Raw genomic sequence first — 21997 nt, 5'->3', positions numbered from 1 at the left:
GAGCAATGCTTTCTAGGGCAGTAGTTCCCACCTAGAATATTGGCAGGCACCTGAAGAATATAAGATGAAAACAACACTAAAGATTACAACAGAATTCCCATGCTGTCCATAAAAGCCTCCACAGTTAATGTGATATTCACTCAATCGCCCTTTACCACCATATTTCTGTTTGACCAGGAACGTTTATTGCTGATTGTAATCTTTTCCATACTCACATCCTCACGTCTACGTTGTCTCTGTCTCTGATCCAATTTCATGCTAAGCTTCCTTGAAGTAAGATCAGGGAAAGAGCTACCTCACTTCAAAGACCCTGCTAAGTTCAGTGAACCTACGATCAGCACCATGATAACCAAACTTAACAACAATGTATTTTAAGTGTTTATTTGCCACTATGGACCCTTCTTGAGAAGAGTTTATAACATATTGAGGGGCCACAGCCTAACAATGGGAACCACAGTCCTAGAGTTTCATTATCCTTACATCCTAGAAGTTTTCCCTTCATAATGTTTTGTCTGGTTCAACTCAGTTCCTGGAAGGAGAAAGTGAACAGCTAATCTGCATCATGCATTCAATAAGAGTGTATAGAGGGATTACCCCATGTCAAGTCGTAGGCCAGGTATTGGGATTTGAAATGAGTAAAAGAAGTTTTCCACCCTTGAAGAGTTTATGATGCAATGGGGAGACTCCTATGTGGACACCTAGGATAGGCTCCCTTCTGGAGGCACAGAGCAGGAGCATTAGTCATAAAGGGGATGCTTGAGCCAAGTCACAAAGGAAGAGGCAATGGGGAGGCAGGGGGAGGGATGGTGGGTGGGGAAGGCTTTCAGGACAGAAGGATTAGTACGTACAGGGCCATGAAGAAAAAAACAAAGCATAGGCACGTTGGGAGAACTGCCAGTGGAGCATAACATCCGGGAAGGCAAGTGGTGAGAGCCGGGGCTTCAGAAGCACATGGGAGCCAGATCATGGGCCTTGTACACACACCTGATCCAGAAGAGATGGTACATCTGTGGCTGTAGAATGAAGCTCAGCTTTATCTCTACAGAAATTTTGAATTGATCTAGAGGCCTGTACTACCCACCTCTTTGCTTTGAGCTTTTCTTTTGGTCTTTGAATCAATCCTTTAGTATTTAGGCCTGTTTCCAGCTGCTATCAGACAATCTTCTAGAAGCATTCCATGCCCATTGCCGACAAGATAGACTTCCAAGTTTGACATTCAAGGCTATCTTGAATATCTCCAGTATCTCCATTCAATTTGGCAGCCTCTGCACAAACTTTTCTCTTGGTGGACCCATGTCCCAGCAACAGAGTTATCCTACTTCAACTCACCTCATCTGCTTACAATAGCTCAGCTCTCCTTCTGCAACCTTATTCATCCCCTAAGACCCATCTCAAGCCATTGCTTTTGATAGAGCATGAGAAAATGTCTGCCCACCTATCTGGTATTTCATATATGCATCTAGCACTGTCAAATTTCTTATAGGTTTACTTCTCATCTCCTAAGCTAAACTGGGAGCTCCTGGAGGTAGAAAATGTGCTCTAAAGGACACACTCTGTTTTTTTGAAATATAGATTGGGTTAACATGATCAGAACCTGAGTTTTGTTCTATCGTTGTGAAAAGAGAGATCCATGGTTGTGAAGTTGTGAAGGGAATGCTAAAGTCTGGTACCACCCTAAGACACCTTGACTTAACAGAGTGCAAGAGACCAGACAAAGACCCATATTTTGACTATGAGATTTCAGACTATATTTCATACTGGATCCTGCGTTGCCAAAGTTATCTCCTGGCCCTCCCAGTCATTTCAGTAAATGCCAACATCCATAAAGGTTTGGATCACTGAACAGCAAGATATGAAAAATATTTACCTCTGACAGTGGCAATGTAAATTTTATGAGGGGACTTTCCCCTTCTACTGTATACACTTTGACATTGCTTAAATCTATTGCACGTATTTAAAATATATTCAAAATAAAATCAACTACCAAAGTTTTAATGCATAAATGACCAAAAAAGCTTATAAAAACAATATCATATTTAGATGTGTTCTTTGCCCAAAAAAATCAACAACAAATTAGTCACAGATTCAGCAGATGTTACTAAAGTGAAGATGACCATAACAACCACGAAGGAAACATTTTAATTAGCATAAGCTGTGTCAGCCTTGTTAGAATGTATAAGAACTTCGGGAAAGATGTTTTGGATGGATGGCTCAGTACTATACATGAGCCCATGATTTTTCTCTTAAATAGAGAAACCAAAATCATTCCATGGATCCTTAAAACACCCATGGAAGCCCTTCTACTGGTTGATGGAGTTTCTCAAACAGAATAGCAGTTTGAGAATCAGAGATCATCATTTCTTTCACAAGTATTTATTGTGTCTACTACATGCCAGAGACTCATTGCGCAGTGAGCCATGAACACAGGGGCTCTGCCTTCCTGGGGCTTCTAGACTAGAGAGGAACAGTAAACAAGCGAACTTGTCAGTAAAGAGGGACTGAACCAAGCTTTCTCCCCTTTATCCACTCCTAGCTTATTTTAGCCACCCAAATAACTTATTCAGTAACTTACTTAATTAATGACCACCAGAAAAGAACCACATGATCTGTCAAGATTTACTTCATCCTTTCCCATAGGGAGTTGACTGGGATAGCTTGCTTGAACTTGGTCATAAAAATGCTTCTAACTTTACTTAAGAACCATAAAGGCAATTCTCATTAGTGTGGATGTTCTAAACTGAGCCTCTAGACTTTTCTCTAAGGAGCATTCTCCTCCATGGAGACCCAGATTCTGACCTTGGCCAAATTTGTGATTCAGAGAAGAAGACTGGAGTCAGCCCACTGGACATTCAGCTTCGAACAGAGAAAGGGCTGGTAAAAAGTAGTAAGTGTTGGTGCCAATTTGCATCCTGCCAGACTTGAAGCATAGTTTACTGTAAGTAGCTCCATGCTTTTGCCAGTAATTTCCTTTGAGCTGTAAGTTCCAAAACCCAGTCCCACAGGTCTATAGAGTTGAGCACCCCATGGACACTTAGTATGCAGGATGTGGGTGCATTTTCCAGACACGAGTAGAGTTCATGGCTTTCCTCCAATTCTCGAGAGAGTCTGAACTGTGCAGGTTGGTGCCCAAAGTGCCCAAATCCATCCTCTACAGTCACGGTCACCCACAGGAGGGTCACACAACCTGCCCAGAAGACAAGATGACATGACAGCAGTAAGCTCTACCAGGCTCTGTGCGTCATGCCCTAGCCGCATTTATCTCATATATTCTCACATAGTTTATAAGACAAGTACTAATATGATCACACCTGCTTCACAGAATAATTAAATGGTTCCAGGCCTGCATGCTTAACCACTACCTTACATGTGCTCTTCCTATGATCAGAGGCGCTTCCCACCTCCCATGGGAGCCAAGGAGCACTATGATTACAAAGAGCTTCCAGCTTATTCCTTTTGCTGTTAAAATTGCATCCAGAGCCATGTGCCAGAAGGCCCCTAAGGTGTCTTTGACAAAATCTGATTTAGAGAAAAGGGAAATCCAGACAGGTTCTCAAGATCTCACAGTGCTAGGAGCTGTGGCGCCCGGTGCACACCTATTTCAAAGAACCATTGTACATCTTAATTACAGGTAAATAGATGGACATAATAGTCTCTGTTGACTCTTTTCAGGTCTAGGCATTTAATTATGGTCTGTTCACAGGGTGAAAAACCTCATTTCCCCACCCCCTGTCAACACTGCTTTGCTAAAGCTTGTAATTCAACTCAATTCAACCACAGTCTATGTAGCACATACCACTTAACAAGGTAATAGGCCCCAGGTAACTATGGGAGGGAAGACGGTCATGAAGATGAATAAAACATTTCGTATATCCCTCTCAGCAAAAAATAATGATGCAGGATACATTTTATGTAATCAATACGGTTCTAAAAATTAGGCACAAACCATTGCTTCACATGTTTTAAGGGGTCAGATTGAAGAGTGATGATGATGATGATCACCACTGGGGCACCTGAGTGGCTCAGTGGTTGAGCATTTGCCTTCAGCTCAGGTGGTGATCCTGGGGTCCTAGGATGGAGTCCTGCATCAGGCTCCCCAGAGGGAGCCTGCTTCTCCCTCTGCTTATGTCACTGCCTCTCTCTGTGTGTCTCTCATGAATAAATAAATAAAACCTTAAAAAATAAATAAAAAAAGATGATCATGACCGTCACCCCCATTTAACAAGGACCAACCTCAGGGTGGCCATGTTATATTCAGTGGCTCAAAACCCCACAACAATTTTATTTTATTTTGATTTTTTATTTTTTTTCTTTTAAAGATTTTATTTATTTATTCATGAGAGACACAGAGAGAAAGAGATGTAGAGACACAGGCAGAGGGAGAAGCAGGCTCCATGCATGGAGCCCGACATGGGACTCGATCCCGGGTCTCCAGGATCACGCCCCGGGCCGAAGACAGGCTCCAAACCGCTGAGCCACCCCAAGGATCCCCCTCCCATGACAATTTTATAAGGTAGATTTTATTGGCCCATTTTAGAGATGAAATAAAGTTGAAAAAAATGCCCAGTGACATAGAGCTAATAACTAGATAACTGAGCAACAGCTGCACCCCAATTCTATCACCTCCAGAAGCCGGCTTACTTCCTGCTGGCTCCTGCTGCAAAACCTTTGCTGTAATGTGAATACTCTCTCTGACTTATCTGTTTTCTATATTTGATCTTCCAAGAAACATATCCAAAATAGCAATTAAAAAAATACAGTGTAGGGGTGCCTGGGTGGCTCAGTCAGTCAAGCATCCGATTCCTGATTTCTGTTCAGTTCATGATCTCAGGGTCATGAGTTCAAGCCCTGCAACGGGCAGCTCCATTAAGATTCTCTCTCTTCGTCACCCTCTGCCCCTCCCTCACCCACCTTCTCTCTCTCCTTCTCCAAAAAACAAAACAACACAGAACCCAGTGTAATTCTAGACTTGGGCACCACACAACATGGATCCATGATCTAGGAAGAATTAAAGCCTTTGTGCTGACCTCCTTTTCAATGCCATTTTTAAGAAATCTACTATGCACCATTGTCCATTCATTTTATCATGAATAACTCACATCTTCAACCACCAGCCAAGGGCTAGTATCCAGAAGCCCAACTGCTGGGAAGCTGCCTGACTTTAGGTGATCAAGCTGATTTCTTTGGCATGAAAACGAGCATGAGGAATCCTACCAGCCTCCTAGCATACGATGCAGGGACATTATCTAGCGTGTTTATCTCTACACGGCCGTTAATCATTTACAATATTTCTTCACAGCTTAGACAATGCCAGTAATAAACAGCCATGAAATAATCTGCTAGAGATTAGTTTTCATTGCTCCTTCATGTTATAAAATAACTAAATTGCTGACATACAGGTTATCAAACGCTTGGAGTGTGGGAATACACTTTTTCCCCGATAGCGGCTTTATTATTATGGATAACTCGGATTCCCAAAAGTTTTCTAGGCAAAGTCCACCACCTTCTATTTGTCAAACAGCAGGCTTCTAAGAGCCATATACCATACTATCAACTAGTATACTGATCTGATTGTGACGTGTCAAATGGATAAAACAGTAAGTTTTTATTTCATGCAACTGGCAAATGCTGGAAATGCCATAAAATCTCTCCTGTTTTACTCCTACTAATAGTTTAATAGAGGGCAATTATGAGATACGGTTTATCCAACTGTCCAGTTCTCTAGAGAATTCTAAAAGGAAAATCAATTGGTTCAGCCCAGGTGTACTTCCCCAAGTACACACAGAGAGAGAGGCAGAGGCCCCAAGCTTCATGCTAATGAAGCTCATAAAATGGCTTAGTTAATATTTTGAAAACTTGCACTTTTCTCAAATCTTAGGTAACATCAGACTCAAGAGGTCGGGGTGGGGCGGGGGGCGGGCTGGGTGGGCTCAGTTGGTTAAGTGTCCGACTCTTGGTTTGACTCAGGTGGTGATCTCATGCTTGGTGAGATGGAGCGGGGCTCCGCACTCAGCAGGGAGTCTGCTTGAGTCTGTCCCTTCTCCCTGACTCCCTCTCTCCAAAATAAATAAATCTTAAAAAAAAAAAAAAAAAAGAATCAGGATTTGGGAAGGATTTATGATCCCTGATATGAATCAGGTGCTTCTGACACAGGTGATCCTTGAGAATTGCACATTAAAGGAATGCAGATGACTTATCTGGGTGCAAGGTGGCTCCCCCCTGGCAGGATGTCCATCAGCGATGTCCTGGGGTCCAGGCTTCAGAAACGCTGGTGCAGGGAGCAGAAATGCTAACAGTTCGAGTTCTTGCTCTCCGCTATTCTTTTCAGAGGTAAGAGCTAAGGTGTGAGGGTAAAGGCCACTTTAACCTTGGGCCAGCTGGCTAATTTGTTTAGTTAGCTATTCAAAGGCAGGGATAAGCAGTTAGAAGTCAAAGAGGCAGACTTAGAGAGGTTTACCAAGCCCCTCCTCCTTCCAGAACCTCTCAGCCCCCTGACCTTCACAGCCTGCAGCTAAATTCCGCCAGCCTCTCCCCAGTCCCCTCTCTCCTTCACATCTCCTAAGCTCCAGCTGCCTCCCCTTCTCCTGGTTCTTCCTCATTGGGATTTAAATCAAGCTTAAAGACATTTTTATTTTCACAGCTGTTAATTTAAAAATCAGAGGACTCTCACTTCTAATTTCATTTATAAAAGCTTACTAAAGGGATCCCTGGGTGGCTTAGTGGTTTAGCACCTTCCTTCAGCCCAGGGTGTGATCCTGAGATTGAGTCCCCCCTGCATGGAGCCTGCCTCTCTCTGTGTGTGTAAATCTTTAAAAATTAAAAAAAAAAAAAAAAAAAAAAAAAAAAGCTTACTAAATATATTTGTGTTTTCTTTCGTAGTGCCCATTTTTTTTCTTTGTATGATGGGGACCCTTGGTCACTAGGTAATTACTGCTCATCTCTTTCGTGCAAGGTTTTGGATGGGACCTCTAAAAATGCAAAGTTTTCAGATATGGTTTCCTCGAGGACAGAGATGTGCCTGTTTCACTCATGTCTGCGTTGCTTTCCAGTATACTCAAAAATAGAGTGATTGCTCAAAATGTAGCTTGAGCAACATTTTGGGGTTGCTCCAAATGGGGTTCCAGCCTTCAGAAACTTACACCTTGGCTGGGGAGGTCTAAACCTGGGAAAAGAAATCCCAACACACACTGTATTCATTTCTTATTTTTCATGTCAAAGTACCACAAACTGGGTAGCTTAACACAAAGTTATTATCGTTTTGGAGGGCAGAAGAACAAAATGGGTTTCACAGTTTAAGATCAAGGTGTCAGCTGGGCTGCATTCCTTCTGGAGGCACCTTGGGAGGATCCATGTCCTTGCCTTTCCCAGTTTCTGGAGGTGCTCATACTCCTCAGCTCCTAGCCCCTCCTCCACCTTCAAAGATCATCCTAACCTCAGCTTCTGCAGTGACATCTCCTTTCTTTAGTTCTGACCCTCCTGACTCCCTCCTGTGAAGACCCTGGCGATCACTCTGGGCTCACCCAGATAGTCCAGAATAATCCTCACATCTCAAGATACTTAATTTAATCACACCTGCAAAATCCCTTTTGCCATCGAGGGGTAGCAATGGCAGGTTTCAGGAACTGGGATGAGGACATGGGGGTAGGGTGCAGTAGGGTGCTCAACCTACATCAGACAGGCACAAGTCTGGGAATCCAGGAAACAGGGTTGGGGCAGAGGGAGCCTCCCTGGTGGGAGTGGTAGGAGTTGGCTTTCTAGAACAAAAGGCTTCCCAGCTGAGCCATGAAGGATAGTCAAGTTGTGGGGGAGGTGGTAAGAGCAGAGTTTTAGAGTCAGGCAAACCCAAAGCTTCAGTTTTCTTCTATGTAGACTAAATATTACCTATTTCATTTATGGGAAGAGTAAATAAGATAAGGTATGTCAAGGGCCTGGAGAACATTTGCAAACATCAGAGACAACATCCACCGTAACTCATTACGGACTAGTCCCCCTTGAGACCGAAAGGACACAACAAAAAAGAGATTGTCAGTGAAAAACAGCATCCTGAGACCAAGTAAACATCTTACGGTGCTACTACCCTCTTTCCCAGAAGTTACGGGTTCCACCTCCAGTGGTCAAGGTCTCCTGCCAAATTACTTGGCTGTTTTCATTCAAAATAAAAAGAAGCTGAGGGTGTGGTCAAGCCAAAGGAAATGCCCTTGGCTCCAATCAGGAAACCATTTCCATAACAACCCAGCACCACACTGCAGCTGGGCAGCGCCATCTTGGGCTGTACCTGAGTGCTGGCTATTGTCCGCCCCCACCTGGGGAAATGCTCCGACCTCGGCTTTCCTCAGACAAGGTTTTCTTTTAAAGCATTGGGTTGGGTTTGTGAGAAAACAAGTCTGATGGGGACTGTTGATGATGATCCTGGCAGTGGGCAGCTCACCCTGCCCACCTGCTGCTTGGTGACCCCTAAATGTGCAGAGCCAGTGAGTTTGGGGTTTGGCGCTAACCATGAGAGCTTGAGCAGCTCACATTCTTCCTCTTTGCATGCCAGAACCCAAGCTGCGGGGGGTGGGGATAAAACCACAGGAATAGGAGAGTCACAGATAGACCCCCAGTACCCTCTGGATGTGCTATGGGCATGATATCAGAACACGGGAGGAGAAGTGGAAAGCAGAAGTGACGCTTCGTGAAGGTGTTGGATCCTTCTGCTTTGTAGTCGCCCAGGTCAGCAAGATTTACACATAAAGGGCTCACATGCCCAGGCCACCTGTTGAGGACATCAACACAATCCCCATGATTCCTGTAGCTCATACTCAAAGTCACGGTAGGTTGCAACTTCCTGTGCCCACTGAGCTCCACAGCTGGCCTCACGATGGCATTACCACCTCCCCATTTGCTCTTCTCTGCTGAGCATTGACTTGAAGTTTCATTAGCAAATCTTCACTGAAGCTGGGAGTAATGAAGGGTGTCTACAGAAGAGCGAGGACTTCAAGGAGGACACTTCCTTCGGTTCTTTACACCTACAAGGATTTCCCGTTGGCTTCCTATCATGTTGTGCCTCTTTTCCCCTCTGCCCTTGGTTTTTCTGAGCCTGTTGACCTTTCTCTCAGCGCTGCCCAGGAAAACTCCAAATTCCTCTCCTCTTCTTTGGCAAAGCAGTTCAGCCATCTCCTCCTTCTTCTTCTTTTAGATCAGGAGTTTTGCCTTCTCAACCCCAATGGCCTTCAAAATCTATCCAAGAAAAGGAACCATCTGCTGTAGTGCAAAGCAGCTCCAGACAGCTCAGGGTTCAAACAGCGTGTCCTCCGTGCCCACCAGAGCTGTAAAAACCACAAGTACTCTGAGTCTTAAGGAGCATGCACTCACACTGTCCAGCACTGGTCGAACAGCACCTCCAGGAAGATGAGAAGCGTGTGTCTCATAGACCTTGAAGTCTAGAAAAGACCTGGAGTTGCCTCCCTGCTCTTACTAGCAGAGCATCCTGGGCCAAGCCAGTCTGTATATCTGAGCCTCACTGTGCTCATCTCTGAAATGGGGATGATAACACCTACACTGCAGGTGTTATAAGGATGAAATGCAAGAGTCAACACACTCCTATCTTCAGTACATATGGTAGCCATTCTTTTTTTTTTTAAGATTTTATTTATTTATTCATAAGAGACACACAGAGAGAGGCAGAGACATAGGCAGAGGGAGAAGCAGGCTCCATGCAGGGAGCCCGATGCAGGACTCGATCCCAGGACCCCAGGATCATGACCTGAGCCACCCAAGTGCCCCGATATGGTAACCATTCTTATCATGATTATCAATCACTATTTAGCAAAACTCCTTCACTCAGTATTCTTAACATTTCATCCTCTCAAAACTCCATGAAATAGGTGGGCCCTGGATTCACTAGACCCATTAAAGAACTCACAGAAGTGAGGGTTCCCCCTGGCCAAGGTGGCCGGGCTGAGAGGCCAAGCTCAGACCAGAACCAAGGCACCCCACTCCTCCCGGTAGAGCTGCTCTAGAACCACAAGCCTCCATCCAAGCTGCCATACCAGGTGGCGGGAAGTGGGCCAGGGAGGGGAATGGACTTTCTCCTCAGGTAACGCGATTCTTCTAGCAACTTGATGTGATGAATGTTGAAAGAGGCCCAGACAGCAGCATGTTTCCTGAAGCCTCGGGCTGGACAGTTCTGCTGGTATAAACTGAAGGGTCGGTTCTAAGCACAGGTGTTTTCCATTTGGGAGCTGTTTTCCTCTCTCTAGGCCAGAAGACGTGGGGGGAATGGGCTCCCTAACAGAGTCCAGACTGGCCCTTTTAACAAGGAACTTCCTCTTTTGTTCCCATGTTTTATTAATTCCAATGCTGTGTCCTTCCACCATCCAAAGCAATAGAAGCGGCTTACGATAAAAACGTCTTGAGAGCAGACCTTGGAAGACCGCAGCTAGAGGCCATGGGGACAGGGGCATGGAGGAGGCAGGTGTGGCTCTCGAGTGGGTCAGGTGGCCAGTTTGGGCAAGTTGTCTTGGCTTCGTGTTTGCATAAATCAAGGCTGATGCGGCTGCAAGAAACAGATGTTGAACAGGTTGGGAACTGGCTTGTGGCAAAGGAAGATTCACTGTGAGCACCCAGGGAGTCTGGGGGTCCATGGGAGTGCATGGGAACCGGGGCTTAGACTCGCCAAGACCCCCTCCTTCCCTCTGCCCCATCCCTGGCCCCTGCCTCTCTTGCTCCTACTGCCCTTCCCCTCTCTCTTGTTGTGTTTTCTCTGCTTCTCAAGAAAATCTCAGGCTGACAGCAGCTCCCTTGTTTGAATTTGCTCCTTCCAGAAGACCGACAACCTGGAGCCTAGAATCTCTTAGTTCTGACCGAAAAGGCCAAGAAGTGAAAAGGCAGCGTTCAACACTGCTTTTAAGTGCAAGTCACCCAAGGTTGAATGTCAGTTGTCTTCATTCTGCATGTCCCATGCATGTCCATGGGAGTGGAGTTCAGAGGCCCAGGATGGAGACGTCTGGACTGGCTGAGCTGCCAGCCTCCTGGTCCCCTCACTGTGCCAGGAGACAGGCCGCACTAAGAGCCTACCCGGACACCCATCACAGTGTCCAGGTGAATTGGGTGCAGGGACAGTTTCAAGCAAAGTTGTGAATGGGGAGAAGGCATGAGGGCAGAAAAGCCAGCAAGTATTCAGTACAATGTTGTTTATACAAAGGCAAAAAGCAGCCAGGGAGGGCACCTCCTACCATTTCTGGTGTATTCTGGAGACCTAAACATTTCAGCTGGCGCTCAACTCAGCCCAGCTAAGACAGGGAACAGAAACACATTCAGAGGATGACCAGGAGGCAAGGGGGTGAGAGAACGTATCCTAGGAGAACTACATTTCCTTTCTGAAGTGTGATGCTAGCCTAGAAATGAAAAAGACAGGAGTAGGGCTGGGCACACCAGCCACTGTTAAATATGCAACGTGCTCTGGAGCTCCAGCATGCAGAATGGGAGCAAATAAATAAATAAAATAAAATAAAATAAAATGGACATAGATTTTTTTTTTTTACCTAATACAAGACTGAGCTTCCTTTGGGGTTGGAGGTTCCCTATTCCTGGAAGGGTGCACGCAGGGGTGGACAGCCCATGGTGTCACAGAGGAAATTGGGTTAGATGACTCCTTACTGTTCTTCCAGTGTCAAAGCTCCATTGCCCTTATCCTGATAGGCTACCATTGCTGGACATTGGAGAAGACACTGGACATCACGTGTCCTGCAACAACACTTATCCTAGGGGCTGGAAAACCACTGCCTCTGGTAGGTCTTGAGAAAGTTCTGTGGCCAATCGCCATGCAAAGTACTGTCACCTGCACCCCCTCACATAGGCCCCACAGTGTGTGACAGAGGTATGATGATCCCACTTTTCAGAGCAAGAGGCTGAACTTTGTCACCATAAAAGTCCATCATTGAGGAAATAGAAAAATTAAATGGAACGTATTCATATGATGGAGTGAAATATATATATGTATATATATACATTTTACATATATGTGTGTGTGTGTATATATATATATATACAGGATCTCAAAAAAACAAAGTTGAGTAAAAAATAAGTTGTAGAATAATACACACTAGATATCATTAACAGAACCCCACATAAACCCACATAAACCAACACACACTGCCCATAGATACATATGTAGTATATAAATGTATGGGAAAAAATGATACACTAAATTAACAACAAGGGGGTGAGGAGGCAGGAAGAGTGGGATTGGGTGAAAGCAGGCAAAGGAAAATTCAGATACGTTTGTAGGGTAATTATTTTTTTATTTATCAAAAGGAACGATAGCAAAGTGTAAATAGTTGTCAGACCTGGTTGGATGGAGGGTGGGTGTTTGCTTACTGAGAGACTGAGATGGGAAGAAACCCAGGCCCAAGGCCCGAGTCGCTGAAGAACGCTTCTGACATGGCCTGAGATGCTGGCTACGGTGCATTCCCAGCTGTGCACCCAGCAGCAAGTGGATTCTGACCCAGTTCTTCTCAGCTCCTGCGTCTGCTTCACCCTGAGCTGGACCCATCGTGCTTGATGGCCCTTCCTCCTTACGTGTCTCCGACTCTCCCCTACCCGCTGCCTGGAACTCCAGCAGCCTCAACCAGTAATACCAGTAAGGGCTCAATAGGCCCAGGGAGGGGGGAATGGCTAGCAGAGAACCCCTGAAAGGGGCAAGTGACTCACATGGGAGCCTGAGAAAGCATCCAATGATGGTAGGGGCCCAGGAGCCCGGGGGTGTGGTGCAGGCACCGAGGAAGGCAGCAATGGCCATAAATAAACATTCCTGACCTGATTATCTGCTACCCCGGAGGAGACCCACTTGTCACCTTGGTTCCCAGAGTTTCTCGCCGGGCATGAGAAGGAGACAGGTCCCGACTCCCGGGGCAGGAGTTCTCAACTGGAGCACCTGTTAGCATGCAGTTTCCCAGGCTCTGCTCCGGGTGGGTGTGTGGGGCCAGGAACCCATGGTGGAGAGGGCGGTCCTCGGGCTAGGTGGGTCCCCATGAACAAATGCACAGGACTCAGACCAGATCCCAGCCCAGGGTCATGGGGGAAACCAGATCCCGCCAACCTTCAAAACTGGGAGAAATGCTTCTCAATAAAGAGAACTATGACCAAGGAAGAGAAAGACAGCGGGAGTCAGAAATAAGCCACCCAAATGGAAGATCAAAGAGGTGCCCCCCTTCCCCTGAGGTCCTAAAATAGTCCCACAGTTTCAAAGTGCCAGGAGCCAGGGGCAGGACGCGCAGACACTTCTCTACAGCTGCTCCCTTCATCCACCTGCTCTGGGTTCCTTGCCTATGACACTCTCCTTGTTGTATGGGGGGCTGTGGGGCGTCTGTGGGTAAGATCCCAGCCCTCACAGGGGCCTCTATCTTAGCAAAGAGAAGTGAGCAATGAATAAGCAAATGCCATCAGGTCCGTGTGTAACACCCGGGAAGGGCTGGGGTGGCTGGAGCGTCCGAGGGAGCAGGGAGGCCGTGGGCTCAGAGCCTCTCTCCGCTGCTTCCTGCAGGCACCTTGCCTTTCTCATCCAAGACTCCTGACACCTCCCTGGAGTTTCATGAGGCCAGGTCACCCCCTAGTGGACACACCTCTGCCATCGCCACAGCCGAGGTGCTTCACGGAATCTGCTGCTCCGCAAGCCTAGTGATAAACACCTTCAGGGTTCTGGGGCTCAGACGCAGTGTGCCTACTTTGCAGATAGAGGAGGCTATAAGAACAACGGTGGGAGTAGGGGGGCCCTGCCTGAGCGGAGACCAGGGGGCCCAGATCTATAGCCCAACCCAACTGAGGGCAGCTGGGCGGGGGAGATGCTGGAGGGAAGAGAGCACGTCGGCCAGGCAGGTGCACAAAGCCAGAGGGGGAAGGCGTGACCCAAGAGCCCCAGAGGGAGGGGATGCTGGCTTCGTGGGGAGAGGGGCAGCTCTGGTCATCAAAAGCCTCCTTGTCCTGCTTGAGCTGTAAGGAATCTTGTCACGAGGACGGAGCACTTCACAGGAGGGGGTCTGCACCCAAGGCGGAGAAAGGCACTCAACGGTGGCCGGCCTAAAAATGCCCCACAACGCCACACCAGCGCAAGCCTCCTGGGTCAAGAACAGATTTTCTTCCACCAGAACACATGTTCTTGTCATGGGAAAAGGGTGGATCTGGAAGCTGGGGCTCGTCAGGTTGGGAGGAACAGGTCTTAGAACCACGTGGAAGCCATGAAGGAGCCAGCGGCACACTCCCAGCAATTACACTGGGTTTTTCATTCTTGTTTTAAGGGTCAACTCTGCAGGCTTGAACCTGCTGGGAGAAACTCTTGCTTTGAGAAGTCTAAAGGACACTCCCTCCCCACCTTTGCCCAGAACACCAGTCTTGGGCCAAGGGAAGCAGAAGGAGGCCAATGCTGGAGGCCAGTGGGGGTGAGCTGGATCTGAAGCATTTTTCTGGATCGGACAGGTGATTCCTTTGGCTCTAGGGCTTGATCTAGAACCTCCTATCATTCAGAAATTTGCTTTTTAATTTTAATTAATAGGTCTTATTTTTTTTTCTTAGAGCAGTTTTAGGGTCACAGTAAAATTGAACAGAAAGTGCAGAGTTCCTACGTACCTCCCCCCACTGACCCCCAGCACGGCCCCCCCATTCTCAACATCCCTCACTAGCCTGGTGCACTTGTTACAACCTACACCAGCACATTGTTATCACCCGGAGTCCATAACATATATTAGGGCTCACGCTCGTGTGGTAGATTCTATGGGTTTGGACAAATGCCTGTGTCTGTTCATCACTGCCCTAAAAATCACTCATCCCTCTCCCCCCACTAAACTCCTGGCAGCCACTGACTTTTTTTTTTTCCTGTCTCTATAGTTTTCCTTTCCAGAATGTCCTACAGCTGGAATCATACAGTACGCAGCCTTTACAAATTGGCTCCTTTCACTCAAAAATGTACATTTAAAGTTCCTCCATGGAAGTTCTTTTCATGGTTTGATTGCTCATTTCTTCTAGGCACTGGATAAAATTTTATTGTCTGGGTGTCATCGCAGTTTGCTTATCCATTCAACTACCGACAGACATCTCGGTTGCTTCCAAGTTTTGGCAATTACAAACAAAGCTGCTATAAATATCTGTGTGCGGGATTTTGTGTGGACACGTTTTCTTTCCAGATGCTTTTCGACGTTTTTATTCTTCGTGGGTTCTCAGTGTAACACACTTTAAGTAATTTTTACTGATGAGAAAACCGTGGCTGACAAATGTTTGCCCCCTCTCCATCTGAATCCAGGGCAGGGACCGGGCTCGGGGCTCAGACCACGGAGGCAGCCAGGACAAGAGTCTACTGATGCCACCTGTAGGATGCTCTGCGGTCACTGCACTGTGGACCAGCTCGGGGGCTCTGGAGGCAGAACCCTGGTTTCCACCCTCTGCTCTTTCTTACTGTGTGTCATTGCACAAGGAAAGCTGCCTCTCTGAGCTTTGGCGTCCTCCTCTGAAAAGAGAGGCAGCAACAATCACGAAGTCAGCATTCCCTGGGATGGTGGCTGCAAAGGCTTCCCACAGCACCAGGCCCACAAACCAGTGCTGGATAAAGATCACAGGAGCAGGTATGTGGCCAAGATTAAAGCAAGGCTGATCTGATAAGCCTCTACCTCAGTTGCCATAATTCAACAGAACATTCTCAGGAAACTTCCATTCGCTTCGATCTGCTTTCATTGACGCAAGAGCAGCTCACCGCCTTCTGCGTCGACTCCCCCTTTCTTGATTCCAGTCATTAAATGTCAGTGCAATTAATTTATGAAGGAAACAGGATAACAAGTCAGAACATAGCTTTAAAAGATGAGGATTTTGATTGTCGGGATTTCTGAGGAGGTTTGAGTGCTACATAAATGGTGTATTAACCTTTTCTTCCTTGAGGCTTCTAGCATGCTTTCCCTATGCTCCATATGAGTGCAGGGCCTTCGAACAGTGAAGCACATTTTTACCCTGGGGGCTGTCTCGGGCTTTGTATTCCAGCTCTAAGAGGGCACAGTGTGCAAAGCACCGAGGCAGACAGGCCAGCTGGGAGTTTGTGGGGTCTGGGCAATCTGTGGATGCAGGGAGATGGGGCCCTACAGGCTCTCTTCCCTCCCCCACCTCACAGTGTTTCTGACCTTTCCATGGGGGTTGATGCCCATGAAACAGAGTGCGAGCTCTCACGTTTTGCAAAGTCATGCTTGCAAACCAGCCACTGAGCCTGTCAGGCCAACTTTTTTTATCGCTTCAGAGACGATCCGATGGAAAATTCTGTTACAGAGGTCACCGGACATCATCAGCAAAAGTATATAAAGGCCTAATGGCTAAAAGAGAGGACTCTGGAGCCTGCCGCCTGAGTTCCAATTCACCAGCTTCACCTTCCTCCTTGCCAGCTGACTTCCAGTTGGTTACTTAATGCTCTGTGCCTCAGTGTCCTCATCTGTAAAACGGGGATTCCAACAGTACCTGCCTCATCAGGTGGCTGTGAAGCAATAAGCATACAGCACAATCCTGTGGCAGGTGGCAGTGATGGTGGCGATCTCAGGGGATGCCCGAGGAGGAGGAGGAGGAGGAGATGGCTTGCACAAGGGCCTCCCTGACTCAGTGAGACACATTTGACAGAAATCCATTTCCACCAAGAGTCCGAGTTGCTTCTTATTTGTTTTTAACTAAAGATGTTGTTGTTAATGTTTACTTCATTTGATCTTAGCCAGTTCTTGGCAGGCACCACACTGAGGCAACCACTTTTAAAAGTGCTAAATAAAACCACTGCCTAATGACAGGAAGGCCTCGCTCTGTGCGTGCTCCACCCACATTTTGATGGAAGTGCCAGAAGGCCACGGCCAGCCCCCTGTGGGAGCCCGCACGGACAGCGATGAGTCAGCCCAGCCGGGCCCCAGATGCAGGACACAGACAGGGGTGGCAGCCCATGCGGCTCTTGCAGAACCGGGCCTGGCACCCGGCAAAGACCCCAAGCCCTCTGATGTGTGCTTCCAATACGCAGGCATCATTTGATCCCAAGAACTGGCCTCCTGCTTAGCAGCCAGATTCCTTTCTGTGGCTGAGCGCACAGGGGGGCAGGGTGTGACAGGGGGTGGGGGGCTCTGAAATGTAACCCACAACACAGGTTTTAAAACAGGAGCCAGTGTCCTGATGGTTCTCTCAGATCCCAGGTCCCATCTCACGCGTCAGGTGTAGTGAGAGTTCTTTAGAGCTGTGTGGGGTGCCATCCCTGCAGGAGAGCCGAGGAGGGGCATGCGGCCTGACGTCGACCTTGGGAGGCAGCTGGGGAGGCAAGCGGGTGAGGCCCAGTGGTCTCAGGCCGAGGAGGAGCTGCCTGGAGGTGAGGAGCACTCGCCAGAGGGCAGCTGTGAGGGCAGGGTCGCTCTCCAGCCATTCACCAGGATCTCAGGGTGACACCCAGACACCCATTTGCTTTTGAAATGCTTTTGCACTGAGTCTTACCACCTGTTCAGCCCAGTGCTCCAGGCACTTCCTACCCATTGACCCGTGTAGACAGAACACAGTAGAAACTTGTGTGCCCTCCTGGTGCTGTCACACCTCTGATCTCACCCATAACCACCTTCAGAGGAGAAGCCAGCTTTTGTATAGTAACTATGAACCGGCCCTGGGCCACTCACCCAGACATACACCCGTTTTTGCACAGCCTCAGGCCTCACTTCAGTGGCATTTGCTGAAATGGGCCAACTGCCCTTGCTGGCCAATCAACACACCCCGGTCCAAGTCTCGGGCCTGTCTGAAGTGTTAACCAGGTGAAGACAAGCCCCGTGCAAGGTCTAATAAGAATATATGCTGCTCTTCACCACACCCACCAGACGGGAGCCTTCTTCAAAATTTGCAAGTGAAGAAGAAATGAAGCCAGAAAAGCCTGGGACCATGTACAGTTTCCAGGCACAGCTGGGCCCCAGGAGACATGGTGAGGAGACCCCTTCGTGCCGTAGCCTCTCGTCTGGCCCACGCATCTAGAGAAGCATCTGGTAGGGCTGGATGGGGACCAGGCATGCATGCACATGTGCCGACTGCTGTCGCTCAAGGTTTCACAAAAGCTTGACCCAGGGACTGGAGTCATGGAGCCAAGACTGGGAGAGGTGTGGGTGAGCAGGAGGAGAAGGGGGAGCTGCCCATGCACCTGCCAGCAGGGCTGCTAAGGGACCATGGGGGAGTCTGAAAGGGTCTGGAGGGCCAATCAAGCAGGCTCTAGGTCCCCATAACCACCCTCTAGAAGCGGGAAGGGGCTGGGAGTCATAGTCCTGAGATGATGGGCCTGGTAGCTCCACACAGAGGCCAGGGGCTCAGACCTCCTGGGCTTAAGTCACGGCCCCCACTTACTAGCTCCGTGACTTGAGCAAGATGCTTAATATCTGAGCGTCGATGTCCTCACCTGTCAAAGGGGGTAGATATAGCCTCCACCCCAGGGCATGATCTGAGAAAGGAGCCGCTGATAGATGTAAAATGCTCAGCGTGACGTCTGGCGTGCAGCAAGCACCCGACAGATTTGGCTATGAGATTGGCGGCTGAGGAACAGTGGCAGCGGATGACAGCAGCACGCGCAGCTGAGCGTCTCGCAGCCCGTGCCCTCGCGGTTAACCTTCGCCACCGCAGGCCGGCGGGGGGCATTCATCATTCCCTGCTGGACCCAGGGGGAAACGGAGGCTCGGAGATGTCGCTGAACCTCCATGTCACTGAGCTTTACCAAGTGCTCACCACATGCCATGTCTTAACTCATTTACTCCCCACAACAGCCACAGGAAGTAGTTCAGACGGAAAACAGGCACAAAGAGGTTAAGTAACTTGTTCAAAGGTCACACAGCCAGTAAGAGGCAGACCGGAGTTTTTTTTTTATTTTTTTTTTTGTTTTTTTTTTGTTTGTTTTTTGTTTTTTTTGGAGAGGTGGGAGGGACAGAGAGAGAGGGAGGGAGAGAATCCCGAGCAGGCTCCGTGCCCAGTGCAGAGCCTGACATGGGGCTCAACCTCACAACCGTGACCTGAGCCCAAATCAAGAGTCAGACATTTAACCCATTGAGCCACCCAGGCACCCACAGACCATAGATTTGAACCCAGGTTTATCCAGCTCCAAAAGCCCTGCTCCTTCAACTCATGTCGGCCTGCCAAGCTGTGAGGCTAATGACTACTGCAAAAATCTCCATCAGAACCCAAAGCAAGAAGAAAGAGCTGTTCTAAGAGGGCCCGTGAGAACCTGCAGGGTGAGTGTGGGGTGCTGGGGGGAGCAGCCCCCACGGGACCCCGGGTGCCACAGGTCAGTGTGTCAACAGCGTGCCAAGCGGCCATCTCTGCGGCCTGTATGACACCACATTTGCGGGCAAAACTCCAGGGCCACCAGAGTCCCACGGCCCTTCGGGAGAGGCTGCTGAGTGTGCAGAGGGCTGAGCCTGTGGTCTCCAGCCGCCTGCTTCCAGCAGAACCACCCGTGATCTCCCGAGTGGATGACAGGCTGCGGACAGATGGGCTCTGGCTGGGGCTGCCTCTGACCTCAACGCCACCCAGCACACCCTCCCCACCTGTGACAGCACCTCAGCCCTCAGGACCACCCGGAGGAGCAGGCCCACAGGGAAGAAACATCTGAGGACAGAGCCATTCTCTGAGTCATCACCTTCGGTAGAGAGGGAGGGCAGGCAAAACCCACACCAGGAGTGGAAGGACTGACCGGCTTCTTCTGACCTCTCGAGGTCATCTAAGCAGGGAGCAAAGGGTGCACCAGGGCACCAGGGCCTCACTGGCTTGGATTTCCCCTATGCTGAACTTGGACCTTTGTCCTTCTGCAGCTGCTTCAGTTGCCAACTGGACCTTGGAGATCTGCTGGTTGAGGAAGGATTAAGCTCTCGGTCTAGAAAACTGAACCCCCACCCTGTCCAAGGCTCTCCTCTCACTGGGGCAAGTGGAAAGCCTCACCCTCTGCTCCTGGTGTCGAGCCCCCTCTCTGGTGTGTGCACCCCCTGAGGATGCAGGCCTGTGCTGACTTTCAAGCTAAGTTTCTGCAACAGTCAGGGGCACTTGGGTGGCTCAGTGGTTGAGCATCTGCCTATGGCTCAGGTTGTGATCCCGAGATCCTGGGATCCAGTCCTACATCGGGCTCCCTGCATGGAGCCTGCTTCTCCCTCTGCCTGTGTCTCTGCCTCTCTCTTTCTCAATCTCTCTCATGAATAAAAAAAAAAAAAAAAGTTCTGCAACAGATCTATGCGGGTCCAGCCTCCCAGACTCCTGGAAGCTTTCACAGCGACAAAGGGGCCTCCAGCTGTTTAAAGCTGCACCTGTTTGAGGACACGTCAAGGGGAGCCCTTCCCTAATCCCCTCCCCACCAAGACTTAAGGTCTAGTTCTTATGTCAGAATCCAGGACAATTGGAATCAGCTTCAGCTCATGCTTCCCAGGGACGTAGGACAGGGCAGTTCTTGGGTCACAGAGCATCTGGGTCCATCCTGCTCTGCATTGATCCCTCTACTTAGCACCGTGTCTGGCACAGAGCAGGGGCTCAGGAAACCTTTACTACCTGACTGCATGATGTTAGGGGGTCAGAAAACTCTCTTAAGTTTGAAAAGCTCCAGATGCAAGCACGCCTGTCCTCAAACCCAATTTTATGAAGCCAGAGTGGCCAAGCACATCTGTGAGTAACACTGGTAAACCCCACATGATGATTTTGAAATAACTGGTAAACCCCTGTGTGGACACTGCGGTTTAATGAGGAGCTGCTGTTGACCTTATCATCATGTCAAAGAGAAGGTTGCCAGCTGTTCCCAGGGCGAGGGGAAAGAAGCACACGCCAGGAAGCAGAGTATGAAGAAGGGTTTTAATAGCTCAAACTCAGTCACTGTGCTCCCAGTTCTGAAGAGTTTCCTAAAAGAGGGACTCTGGCCCTTCTGGAAGCCAGCATCCACCCAGCGGTGGTCTCTGGCGTCGACCTCCTCTGGGTGCTGACTAGGAGGAAAGCATAAACGTGCCCAGGACCGTCCTGGCTCCCGCGGGACTTTCCTCCATCTACGCATTACATTAACTGCCTTAGTCGGACTAAGATGATGACTCGGTAAAAGGAAGAGACAAACGTTGACTGTCTAAGCAGGAACAGTCCAAGCTGGCAAGGAAAAGCACACTGCGTACATAGGATACAGAAGGGCGAGCTTCTGCCTGCAGATCTACGACATTACATTTGTTTCGCCTGCAAACTATCAAGAAGGATTCTGTTGGCCAGGTGTTTCTGCTGGACAAACAACACGGTCCAAAGTCCTGGGGGCGCCGTGCCACCCGCTCAGAGTCATCATGCATCGTCCACTGGAGAGTCTTTGCGGGAAACATGAAATCCAGCTCATGCCTCTCCCTACGGGTCGATTTCTTCGGGAATCACTGTGATCATAATGTCTTCATTGCCCCTGCGGACAACCATGTTCAGGGTGTTCTCCTTTTTAATGACATCGCTGACGTCACTGGCAGAGACCACGGACTGTCCGTTGATGCTGATTATGACATCATTTTCCTTGAGCCCGCCACTGCAACACAAAGGGAGACACAAGTGTACTGCTTCTTTTCCTCCCAGTCTCACTGCCATAGAAGATGCTCGACTCGATATGCACAGAGGCACAGCCTAGCACCCAGAAGCCCCAAGCCAATCAGGTGGGGTGGTGGTTACGGCCTAAAATACCAATGGATTGTGCTATTTCCTTTTGAGAGTTTCAGGCCAAGTCATCAATCATGCCCGGTGCAGAGAGGCTTCCCTGCACTTGTATGATCGGATGACAGACTGACCCCCAAGGAGTCAAGGATGTGCCATTTACCACCTACCACATATGACTGTGGCCAACTTGCTTGTAATGGGTGTCACAACTGAGAAGGCAGCTCCCAGAGAAGCAGGTACAATGGTTCTATTCTGAGGCCTTCCTTTGTGTTATTATTGCCATAATTTTCACTCTTATGTATGACACTACCAAATAAGCTATTACGGTCCTTAGTGGTCTAGCAGAGCATCAGCA

At 48.6% G+C, this 21997-nt stretch overlaps 1 protein-coding gene across 1 annotated transcript in view; it reads right to left on the bottom strand.

Moving 5' to 3' along the window:
• Positions 1-20809: 20809 nt before the first annotated feature.
• HTRA1 (HtrA serine peptidase 1) overlaps positions 20810-21997 on the bottom strand; it is a 52876-nt gene continuing 51688 nt past the window's right edge. Inside the window, exon 9 of the mRNA XM_025467499.2 lies at positions 20810-21517. Within this exon, the coding sequence (XP_025323284.1) occupies positions 21349-21517 (169 nt within the window). The 3' untranslated portion in view covers positions 20810-21348. The remainder of the gene's footprint in view (positions 21518-21997) is intronic.

The sequence above is a fragment of the Canis lupus genome, chromosome 28, assembly GCF_003254725.2.
Source record: "Canis lupus dingo isolate Sandy chromosome 28, ASM325472v2, whole genome shotgun sequence".
Lineage (NCBI taxonomy): Eukaryota > Metazoa > Chordata > Mammalia > Carnivora > Canidae > Canis > Canis lupus.
This window is presented reverse-complemented; position numbering and strand designations above follow the sequence as displayed.